The sequence below is a fragment of the Serinus canaria genome, chromosome 2 (assembly GCF_022539315.1).
Source record: "Serinus canaria isolate serCan28SL12 chromosome 2, serCan2020, whole genome shotgun sequence".
NCBI lineage: Eukaryota > Metazoa > Chordata > Aves > Passeriformes > Fringillidae > Serinus > Serinus canaria.
Window position 1 is genome coordinate 108417979 of NC_066315.1, and position 12837 is coordinate 108430815.

Consider the following 12837-nt stretch of genomic DNA (forward strand, 5'->3'; position numbering starts at 1 on the left):
TGAAGTACCAACCAGTGCTCCAGCTGCATAAAGCATTGCCTGATCATTTAAGAAGTCCTTCTTTGCTGTATGATAACAGCTATATGCAAGTTCATAGTGTTGCACCAAAAAGCACAAGTCTGCCATCTTTCGGATTTGAAGCTCTGGCGCTTCTGGTGGATACCTATAAACACAAATATTTAAATTCAAAGTCATCCTCTCTCAGCCTTGCCCCAAAACAGCCAAAAAAAGTGAATCTGCTTCCTTGATGCCACACATAACTTGGTTTCACATCCTACTTTCTGACTAGCAAGATTCACTGTTCCAGTAACATTGAAAGCACACACTCCTCTTAGCCAAGAAATATTGAATGGAGCTCATAAATACCACTGAAACTGCTCAGTCAGATTAACCATTAGAGCTAATAAGAACTGTATGAGAAGGAAAAAAAAATAAGACTTTGACTGTTCACTTGGCTTCAAGTTGTTATTTCTCCACATTCCTCTTGAAGTAAGTCCACTAAAAACTATGCTTTATGCCAAAACACTGCAAGTTCCTGCCCTCTGCAAGCATCAATCTAATTTTTGGTTAATCCAATATATATGATTTACTTCAGTGATAATCAAACACATTTTCACAAACACTTGCATGTCAAATGCTGTAGAAGTGAACTACACTTAAAAGTTCAAAACAGAAGGCTGGAATTAGCAACATTTTGATTACGAATCCAAAGACACGCAACACAGACATTTGAAGCTGTATGTGCGTAGGACATTAACCTTGACTAGACAATGACAAAAATTATTTAGATTTCTGTGGTAAAGACAGTTGGAGAGTGTTTTTCAAGATTATACATCCTAATTCACAGAGGGATTTACCAAATAATACAGAATTAGTATCTTGGTAACACTTATAACCTGGTTTTAGTGTATACTAAGACAAAGGTGCACTAAGTAGGAAATTCCCTTTAGTTTAGCTCTTGAACACATTGTAAAAGCAATACATTCAATACTCGGTTGGAACAAACTGCATAGTTTTGCATAAGCAAAAACACCTATACATGGGGTTTGGCTGTAATGACAGGTGGAAAAGCTTGTACAAATGCTTAAAAAAATCCCTCATGACAAACCACAGCTTCTTTTTATGACTATTACTCTTAAAATCATGTGTTCCTATTAACTTAGAAAGCTTCCTTGTAAATAGAGCAGGCAGATGACTCTGCAAACAGTCTATTTTATCCCCTTCTTCTTTAAGTTCTGCTGCTCCTTTATTGTACATATTTAGGCAGAATACTTTTCATGATTTTCTAACTGAATTAATTCACAACATTGCTGGTTTAGTTCACTTTGCAGAACACCATCAAACCAACACATGCTTTCCCTCCCACCCCTAAAAAGGCTACATTTTAGGGGTGGGAGGGAGTTTAGAACTAAAGGCAGTTTAGAACTAAAAATAAAGATTGAGATTACTTACAGCAAACCAGAAGTATTCTTGAGCTCATTTATACTTTTCTCTGGAACCTTGCTGCCACTAAACCATTTTTTAGTAGCAGAGAACAGTGATCGGCTCAAGCCTTTCCTGGATATTAACTGGGGGAAGACATTGAATTAGAGCACTATATTGCAAGAGAGGTAAGTTAAACTAATATAAAAAGCCAAGCTTCATTATGGCTTTGTAAATTGATTTTTCTTCCATTAAACAGAAATAAATAAAAGAAGTAAAAATGACTAAGAACACTCTTTCTTAGAATTAATCTGACATTGAGACAGAAGTCCTTATATTTATTTTTATATATTCATAGTTCATATGTTTATCTCAGACAGTTGAGGTTTTTTCATTCTTTCTGTAAAACTGACATCTTAAGAACTTGAACATTTGCTACATCTGCTTGAAAACTAAATTCTAAATAATTAGAATATCTAATTTTGGGTAGTAGTCCAACCTAAAATCTAGACTAAGTGCATACTACAAGAAAGAACCTTCTCTCTCATCCACATAAAGCATTATCACACCACGAACATCAATCTCACGTGTCAAAAGTATGAGGCAAGCAACACTACACAACTTCATTCTTAGATAATTTCCACTCAGAAGGAAACTTCTGCAGGGAATTACCACTCCTGTCCTATAAGGCAATCGATAATCACTCTTTAAATTTTAAAAAGCAGAACATCTCTCTTCTCTTATGAGGACTAGGAATATATCACTGCATTCCTGTTTGCTACGCATTATGTAACCACTTCTTTTTAATGCTTCTCCATAAAACTTACTAAATGTAAACATGGTCAGCATGTACCAACTCCCAAAAGTCAATTCAGGGAGTGAGCATTCCTAACAGGACATGACCCTTCATACTTAAAACTAGACAATCCAATCAAAATAAAATCAGAGCTCAGACAACAGACTGATATTTGGGTCCAAAATTTAATGTAAATACAGTAATTTGATTGTACTAACGTAAGTCAATACATCTCTTCAGCTGCTTAAGCCCATGTAAGAGTGAAACGCTTGTAAAATAAAGGACTTCACCATCATGCAAATTACTTCAATGCATGACCTTGACTGACCATGGACATGATATTAATCCCACTTCCAAAACTGCTAGTTTGAGAGAAGCATATTCAGCTGCAAAAACTGCTGAAATCAACAGAATTACACAATTCACGGTGTCCCTGCATTTCCTCCGTGTCAAGCAGCAACTGAGGGGGACAGCTTTTTTTGCAGATGACTATTGTTTAAATAAATTTCTTAAATTTAGTTGTGTATTCTGATGTTGAAACACCAAGTCTATTTTGTTCCCCATGCCAGATTCATCCAAAAGCATAGAATATTAAGATACAACAGATTTCCCTGGAAACAAGTCACGCAGGTTTTCACCAAGAAATCACCTCACACTGGAGCTGTTGATACAAATTAGTTCTTGTTTTTTTAAAAGACAAATTAAGTAATAATGAGAAAACTTCAGTTATTTCGCTTAAATCTACTACCAGTTTTCAGGAAGACTGTTGAATCCTTAGATGAAGAAGGAAGTAATACTGTCAAAACAGATTTCTGGGTAACTGGACTTATACCCTAACCATTTTTCCTTATAATAGCACAAAGTGTTTTTAAGGGTAGACTGACCTGATCATTGAGCTGTCGAATTGTTTTCTCTATGTGTGGCAAAAGTCCCCGAAATGTGAATTCCTGTATGAACTGCCTAATTCGATCGTGATCTGTGAGAGTTAAACAAGCACCATGAGGTGTCCCAGAATTTGACTTCTTTGAGTCTTGAAGTGATGTAGAAGCCTTCATGTAATCAGTGCTATCCAAACTGCCACTGGGATGATCCAGTTGAAGGGGGTGAGTCTTAAAGTTATTTGACAAGCTGTCTGTTGAAAGATTGAAATAAAAGCTCCAGTAAGTATAAAGCTACTTAAATATTTTGGGTTTTAAAGGTCATTTTTACTAACCTAATTCCAAGCTTCCCTTACTCAGAACTCTGGAAAGCAAAGCAATTCACCAGCTGTTCTGCACTACAGATCAATGCTAAGCAGGCAGCAGCTGAGCACTGAGTATTGCATCATTCCTGCAATTCTCAGAAAGTTCAGGCAATCTCAAGAATTTCAACATGACTAAATATGTATGGTTTTGGTTCTCAACTACAGTGCAAAAAAATCTTCCCGTATGCTGAGTAGTATTAACAACTTTGAAGGAAAACTATGGAAACATTAAAATCAAAATAAAGCATTCATCAAAGTTGGGATTGCAGCAATTACTACAATGGCTTCATTGGGTTCATTCTCTTTTTTTCTGCTTATGTTTTAAGGTTAAAAAAAAAAAAAACCAACAAAACAAACCTAATTTTCCATGTTGTTCCAAGCAATCACGATCTAAAACAATTTCCTCCAAAGACTGAGACACTGCTTTGCTCTAAGACTTAAGCAGTTCTCTTATTTATAAGAAAATCAGCTTGCTCTATCTGGCACCAAGAAAAGCTGAGCTGTGAAAGCAAATCCTCAATGGATATTACTCATTAAATCTAATCCTGAGTTTGTAAAGTTCAATTGGTAGTTCGCAGACTACATCTGGGGTGCAAGGCCTTCAGAGATGGCAACTGTAGGGTCTGCTACAAGCCTTTCAGGTGAGATATGAAGGATCTGGGCTGAGGCAGGCCAGGCAATGAAGGGTACCTCACTTTTTCCCTATTTGGTGATGCCTCTCACCTGAATCCTACAAAGTTATCTTAATTGTTTTTAAGGGTGCAATAATTTGTACTCAGTTTCATTTACTATCCTCTCCCATCCACAAACTGACTTCCAAAGCAAGGGCTTCCACACAACTTACAAACTAAGCACTTCCCTAACATTTACAGATTTAATATCAAAACCAAGGACAAAAAAACTCCAAACCCTCAGCTTCTAAGTTAGAGCAAAGCACACAAACCAAAACTTTCATTATTATGAAAATTGACAATTTAATTCTATGCTGTTTTCACTAATGACCAGAGTTTGCAGACAATATGCTTAGACTTACAAAATATGAGCCCAATAAATCATTAACCATCTCATTAAAAGAGAAGTCACCAGTCCAGTAAGTCAGTACCACAGCATTTTTCTTTGAGGACACTTGGAGCATTTAAAAAACATTACTCTGAGCTGCCTAACAAACCATCTAATTAAATACTGTCCAAGACAAAAGACAGTTGTCTAAATGCTATAAGATCAAGATTTTCATAAAGTTACAAAAATACCTTTAATTTCGCTGTCTATGCCATCTGATATCAAGTGATCAGTATTCTTGTTTGAAACAACAGTATAATCTTCATAGGAATCCTGCCGGAAAAAAGGAAGAAAAAGTCAGAACTTTAAGACTACCCTACCACATACAGAAGTCATTAAACAGTAGTAGTCAACGCCAATAAGTTGACTGAATTATTACAGCAGCATCTTTGTTCATATGTATTAACTTCTCTAAGTAGTTTCTGAGGCTTTAAGAAACTGTCTTATTTTAAAGATGAAAGTTATATTCACCAAATGAAGCAAGCACCTTCTAACTTGCTTAACTGGCTTCCCTGTCAACAAAAGTAACTCCAACACTTGCACAGCAATGCCTACAGCAGCAAAAATATATTCTCTAAAGCAGTTCTTGAATAAGCTCACACACACAAAGATCTATATTGCACAGTTGACATGGGACAGAAAAAAAGAAAAATATCTGATTAGTTTATGGTGGACTCACTGGTCCTCTTAGCTTATAGAATGTTTTGACTTTGCAGTAGCAGCTGATGCCAAGAACAGCTACCTATAACAGACAGCTACATTTGGTAAAGAAATATGATTCCAGAAACCTTTTAATCGTAAGACTTCTAACTGCAAGTCAGTCAAAAGCAAACTCAAAAAAGAGTATTTTTGGTTCTAAAGCCAAAAGTACAGATATTTCTGACAAACTCAAAACACACTATCCCTTGCAATCTTAGCAGATGACAGACCAGACTAGACCCACAAGAAGTTATCACAAAAACCACACATACTCCCATGTAACAACACACCCAGACTACTTAGTGAAGTACAGAAAACCCAGCAAAAAGAAAAAAAATTTAAGACTAAGGAAGACAAATAAAAATGAAGGTAGAAAGTTACTATGAACAGGACACTTCTGAGATTACTTCCTCTTAGAGCTCTTATTATTTCTTATTTATTGTCTACGATTTCTGTGCTCCTGACAGTTTATCTCAGACGGTCCAGAATTTCAGTGATCCTTACTGTCAACTTAAGTAGCATAGAGGACAGCTCCTACTGAGGAGCTGTCATCTTATGCCCCCACAAAAAGCCACAGCTGTGTCAGAAGTGTCTGGACTGCTACTCATTCTGTAGAAACACATACATAACACTAAGGTGAAACTTAATGCAACTAAAATGGTCTTTCATAAGCACAGTAAAATCTGTTTTTAGAATACTGTAATACCTGGTTCTGGATAGTGTTTTTCTGAAGGTACTGACTCCAAGGATCTGGTATCTGTTCATCTGCTCCTCTGTTAGACACCCGAGAATTTATTTTCAGCAAATAACAACCCTGAGTTCCATATCTCTGCTTCATCTCTTCATAAATGGAGTCAGCTCTGAAACAGTAAAACAACATTTATCCTGTCTTGATATCAAACTAACTTTAGAGCATGTACAGCAACAAACTATTTTAGACTATTATCCATAGTGCTTAAAAGGAACACTCTCCTATTTTTAAAACAATTTTAAAGTAATGCAACAGTAAAACTGAAAATCTTTGAGAATTAGTTAAGAAAGCTACCAAAGAATGCACCTACCTCAAAAGCTGGGACTGATTAATTTCATTTTACATGAACACAAGAAGATCTAAAAATAATACTTTCAAATATCTGTCTTGATAATAGCATGCTGACTAATGGATCCTGTTGCATGTCTAGTCTCAACAGAATTTATCAACACAAACATTTTAGTCAAAGAGCTCATCTGTAAGCTCACTGAAGGCAGATGACCCACCTTTGTTCTTCTCCTGTGCTTACATCATGCAGTAGCACATAATATTTGAGCGTATTTGGTATAAACCACTTGGGATATGAGTATTCACTACTGTGCTGAATCCGATGTTGCTCTTGGGACAGCTTCAGGAACTGCTCCACAGGGTCAGGTTCACTAGAAGAAACTACCAGCATACCTGAATTCATTAAGGACATATACCCAAAGAACACAAGGACACCACTGATCATAGAATAAAACAGGAAGTGTATAAAATAGAACATATGAGTACAATACTTAGGCATGTAAAACATGCTGCCACAAAAGTATGTGCAATCAAAATTCGACCTTACTCTCAATAAATAACAATCAGTTAAGTAATATCTGTAAAATGAGATGCAACAGGAGTTTGCTCCAATTCTGACGGTGAATCTAAGTTTAAGCTACTACACGATAGCCAATTTAAGATTTTAGATAGAGACCAGATGTTCACAGAGCAGACATGTAGCTGAAATTCATCCCCACTGTATTTTAGCTTTCAACTTCCAAGGAGAGTTGGGCCTTTAAGTTATCACCTGAACAACAGTGATGACCGGCATTTATAAACACAGCAACACCACCTGGGTATAAAGCAGAAATGTTCAGATTTTTACCTCAATGCAACTACACAATCATTTATAAGGAATATCCTGCTCTGCTACATCTACTCACCAAATAAAAAGACATTACTTCATAGAAGCCAGAAAGCAAAGTTCTAATTTAAATGTTATTGAAATTCAGAAGCCAGAATCAGTATTTTGCAAAGTTAATCCTGCACAGGTGTGGCCATTATAATACCTTTCCACTATACTGAAATTATAATGTTCAGTATAGAATTAGGAACAGAGTGTCATAAAACCTGCAGTATCATAATTACTGTAAAGCTTAACACCAGCTACATCATGAAAAAGTGATTATTCTCAATTTCCCTGTAGACAAGCAAATTGGGCCCAAGTTTTGGTTAAAAAAAAAAAAAAAAAAAAAAAAGTGAAAGCATTCGGGTATCATTCCAGTCTTTCCAGACTTCTTTTTATCCAGCATAGCTCAAAGTTCACCAAATTTCCAAAACATTATCTCCCCAACCTCCACCATTCCATCTGCTTACAAAAAGCTATTAAAAAGCAGCAGATGCATCCCAAACACATTCCTCTGTTGTAGATAAGGGACATCCAAGAGATACTTAAAGAGCTACAGCAGAAAGTGTCTGAGGATGATGGAGTTTCATTTACAGGTGTTGTCTTTGAGCTCACTTTGACACAAAAAGAGTGTGTGGAGAAGGCGTAAAAAACCCAATAAGAACACTACAAAAAAACCCAGGCCAAACAGTCACAAAGAAAACCCTGACGCCCTTATGAAATCAGTCTGTGTAGTCAAACATAGTGGAAAAATATATAGGCTTCAAATCATAATTGTGAAAGAGTTACTGCAAAGTGTTCAGTGTCTCCTGCATTACATTCTGTAACAGTCTTCCCTGGAGCAGTCTATAATATTCAAAGGATACATGCAACATAGTGGTTTAAGAATTCATGATCAGATGCAGGCATGGACTGAAGAAAGCATTCTCTGTAAGACTCAAACCAAGGAGTAGTAGCTGAAATACACAATAAAACAGGACTAATTAGACTATTCAGTGAAATTTGTTTACCCATTAATGAAAAGGAAGTATGAAAGACTACACCTGAAAGTGAAGCCTGCAAACTCTGACAAGGTTTGCATGGCAGGGGAAAGAAGGGGGAACAGTCCAAGGAGAAAGTATTTTAGATGCAACACAAGTAGGAGAAACAGTAACACTTGAATCAAATCCTGTGAAACTGAATAGCACCTTAAGCACCACATTCCTCACCACTGCAGGCTCACATGTATTGAGTCCTTGTTAAAAGGACAGCTCTTTGCCATCCCTTTAAACATCCAAACACTTGGCAAAGAAAGAAATAAATTCTTCTAACAGTCACTGAATTTCTGGGTTATGGATGTAAGAATTGACCAAGAAACAAAATCCATTTTTGAGTATGTAGAGGAGCTAAGGATTACCAAAACCCTATGCTGCCTGTTTTCTACAAATGCTGACTTGGATTGACAGCAGTCCCATGCCTTGCTAAAACAAACAGTTCAGCTGGCAAAGATCCAAGAAGATAAAACCTCAGATCCAAGTTGTGCCATTAATGCTTGATAATTTTAACCTGCCATGTTCAATGCCTTTTTACAATAGGAATTTCATTTTCCTAAGAGTAACAAGTCAAAGGAAACCAAGGATGTCTGGAACATCAAAAAAAATGTGAACCAAATATTGTCCATTTATTTCCACTCCAGCTACAGGTCAAACAATGAACTATTATTTCTTCTTTTAAGCCTGTTCTATTATATCTTTATTCTCCAACTCCTTTCCCTTGAGTGGGAAACAGACTCCAGAGCAAAATCAATCCACGTTCAATACCCTGATTTCACAATGAAGTAACTGGAATCCAGTGTTATCTCACCTGCAAACTAGAAAACAGTAACTAGTAGAGAAAAAAATTGTCAAGAAAATCTGATGGTATTTTCTTTATATGACCCTTAAAAACCCACATTGCTAGACTTTAGTAAATAAAAATAAAATAAAGGTAAATAAAAATTTCTAATGCTTTGTAAAGCTCTCATGCACCCCCTCATAAAAACCAAGCCAAACGACAGCTTTCTTAAGCTAATTTTGGAAACAGGTTCACTTTTATGTTGGAATAATCTTGTATGGCACTCATTTAATGTATTTTGTTTAATCCTACACTGTCAAGCCATCTTAGATTGGCTTCAGTCTCATAGAAGTCAGATACAGCCACACTTGAATTCAGTCTAGCAATCAGCACATGTCAATTAAAAAAAAAGCCTAATAGGAGACAAACTTCCAACTTTTGGTTACAGCCTTTTCAGAAACTGCTCTCTGAGTACTCATCTAGGATATAAAAAGCTCTTGGCTTTACTGAGTCCTACATGCAAACATGCCAACTATTTAAATTAAGGAAAACACAGCTTGTTATTATTAAAAGTAAGCCTTAAGAAAGTGACTCAGACGCATTTTTCACAAGCCATGCAGTAACTCTGATTCAAAGTAAACACTGTTAAACAACCTAAGGCAAAAAAAATTTCACTTCTGCTTTACAGCTGAATCACACCAAAATAAAAAAATCACGTGTTTTTTAAAATCTGACAGTTACAAACAGGAAAGTACTACTTTGTTTTGTAGATTGCTTCCCCTGCCCTCTTTTTCCATTAGGCCTATTTAAAAACCTTGGAAGCAGCCTCAAAGGAACTGAATTCCCTCTACACAGCAACATCAACCGGATTCAGTTGAGCATTTCACAGGGCTGTAATCACTTATCCTAGATACTTGATAAACACGCACCATACTTAAAACAAAAGCAGTATTTGAAAAAAATTTCCCAGCTCTAACACCTCATAACACGTTACAGCAGTGTAGACCAGCACTGCCATTCAGGTACCCAGATCCATACACCCTGCATTTTTCCAGTATGCTGGAAAGAACTGAAGTTTTGGCAAACTTGTTAACATGTTCAGAACTTACTAAGAAAAAAAAAATAGTATTTCTACATAACAGCTTAAGAATGGAAAGTCTACTTAGTGAAGTTTTGTACCCTTTAGGCATTTAGCAGGATCTGAACAGATACTACTGAAAGGATAGCTATTATTAACCAAAGGCATAAACTATATTAAGATACAAAAATGAAAAACATCAAAACCTGGCTCTTACAGATCACAATGCAGAGCCTTGAGAGGTCAATAACCAATGTGGTTTGGTAGCAATAAGTCTCATTAACTACATAAAAATGTATTACAAAGCTTTTTCTATTTTAAGGATCATATTCCAGAAAGAATGTCAATATAACAGAGACATATGTGCTCTAATACAGTCAGCAGTTGAGCTTCAACTTAAAAAGTGTCACTATCCCCTGAGAAAGACATTCCCCAGAAAAGCAGAAAGTACATTTGAAATACAGCACAGTGACAGTTTACAGTTCCAGAGGATCCAACAATCCAGTGTTTTTAACAGCATCAGGTAATTTACCACCGCCACCCTTATTGATTATATGGAAAGACCAAATGATTTTGATTAACAAGAGTAGAAATGTGATTAAAAGAAAAATTAAAACAACCACCACCAACGATTTTTCAGTTAGGGGGAAAAAATGGAGGAACACACATCTACGTCTGGAAAAGTGCTGAACAGTTGTAGCAGATGGTAAGGAAAGGTGGATGGGGCACATGGAAAAGGAGTAAAGGGCAATTTGGCAAATCAGCACCAACCACAAAAAAATACCTGAATAAAACGTGGAATTGTTCAGTTCCATCAGTGTCTCTTTCCAATTACTGTACCAAGGAACACTAGCTTTAACTGAGCGATCTGATAGAAAAAACATGGTATTATTACACTAAAAAGGGTCAGATGCAAACACACTCTCGGCTTTTACACTCTGGTAGCGTGAAGTAGAAAAAATCTACACCATGCAGGCCCATGAGGGGCATTGAGAATATTTGACTCCAGCTAACCCTAATCATTAATATTTCAAGCTTCTCAACATTTGACAGTGTACTTTAATGGAAATCAATATTAATTTCTAGTTCAGCCCCATTCTAGGCTTGAACAAAAATGGAAATTCTATCAAGTAGCAAAGATTTAAGTTGTATCTACTCTTTATTTCTATTTTACTAGATGGAAGATACTCTAAGGCACTAACTTGTGAGATTTCCAAGCCTATAGTACTAGCTAAAAGTATCTGAATACATTAGCTGCTTAAAGTGGTTGACCCAAAATTCTCTTTCATGTCAAACATATTCCTCCAGTGCCTCATGGCAGCTTTTATATCATGCAGCCCTGAACAAACATAGCCAGGGAACTGATCTAGTAGAAAAAAGTCTATCCTTCTCTCAAATAATTTAGTTCTTTAATGGGATCATTTTTCTTCACTTCCTACATGCACCAGTACATGGGAGAAGCAGGCATGGCTGAACACGAGCAACTTTTCAGCAACCAAATGAGTCTCCCAGAACTAGCTTATGGAACTATAAGAATATTAAACAAAACTGTAAGGAAGAAGGATTACAAATAATTAAATCAATACAACACAGCAGTTCCAAAACTTTTATCAGAAAAAGAGGAGGATTATGACCCCAGTGCCAGAAACATCATAACTCAGCTTTCTAAACAGTGTTCATCTTTCTTCAAAAGAGACTGCACTTGATTACCATTAAAATTAAGGAAGTATCTTTTAATATCATTATCCTAGAAAACTAATTCACTCCCAAAAAAGAACAACTTAAGAACTGATGAGAGTGTTTCCCATTTGCAATGCCAAATGATTATGTTCTGCTGTCAGAAATGAATGCATCCCTTGGTTTGAATTAAATGCTCTAAGAAAGTTGAAAAAAATACCCTAAATGTCTTAGTAAATACTCATATTAATCTAAGCATAAAGAAACCCTACTTGGTACTTCTTCATATTCTCTTACACTGTAATGGGATAGAAACTCCTCTATCAACAGCACTCAGTGTTTTGTGAAACAGGGTTCCACTGAATGACAAAGCTACTACATTAATTTGTCCTTCTTTATGATCTTAAACACCTTATACACATCTCCTCCTGTCAAATAAGCATATAGCCAGTGTGAATGGAAATAAGAACCTAATCACTGAGAGATAAAAGATAGTCAAACATGGTAATTTGTACATCTGAAGCTCCAGCAGCAAATATGGAAAACAAAAGGAGAGATATTTGCTTCTGTAACTAAAAAGCATTGCTTAATATACCCACTATTTTTCTTCCCTCCTTTCAACACCTCACTTCTAAACTAAGGTCATTAAAAACCTCATGGAAAAGTCTCCTCACTGAAATCATTCTGCTTTCTTAGGGTCTTTCCATCTCTAGAACTGAAATAAACTTTCCATTAAAAAAAAATTCATAGCAAAATGGCAATTCACCAGTGTGATCTACAAACAAAGGCACAGAAATGTAAAAACATGGGATTTTAAACAAACCTCCAAATCAAGAGGTTTCCAGGCTTGGGTCTTTTGCTTTATAACCAACACAGGACATCAAGTTGAAGATGTACCTTGTAAATTAGGTAGCCAAGACTTAAGCATTATGCCATTTTTCCATTATCAACATTTAAAAAAAATTACTACAGCAGCATCAGTCACTAATCCTCATGAAGTTTTATCAGTCTATTGCTATAGAAGAGCCAAACTCTTCACTGCAGGCTGAACTTTAAATACAATCAATTACACACGTAATCAATTAGGGCAGTGCATACATGCTTTGAACTAAGTACATGCTCAGAGGCTTTAATGGATTAGGGT

At 36.1% G+C, this 12837-nt stretch overlaps 1 protein-coding gene across 4 annotated transcripts in view; it reads right to left on the reverse strand.

Annotated features, from left to right (window-relative positions):
- Positions 1-12837, reverse strand: part of TRAPPC8 (trafficking protein particle complex subunit 8) — a 52721-nt gene that overhangs the window by 33392 nt on the left and 6492 nt on the right. For 2 of the 4 annotated variants that reach the window (XM_030229011.2, XM_018909729.3), the window contains exons 3-10: positions 10801-10884; positions 7993-8082; positions 6477-6651; positions 5926-6079; positions 4712-4793; positions 3103-3350; positions 1453-1568; positions 13-163 (exon numbers count right to left, since the gene is read on the reverse strand). In XM_030229011.2, the coding sequence (XP_030084871.1) occupies positions 13-163; positions 1453-1568; positions 3103-3350; positions 4712-4793; positions 5926-6079; positions 6477-6651; positions 7993-8082; positions 10801-10884 (1100 nt within the window). The remainder of the gene's footprint in view (positions 1-12; positions 164-1452; positions 1569-3102; positions 3351-4711; positions 4794-5925; positions 6080-6476; positions 6652-7992; positions 8083-10800; positions 10885-12837) is intronic. The other 2 variants (XM_030229024.2, XM_030229020.2) reach the window with 1 other exon arrangement.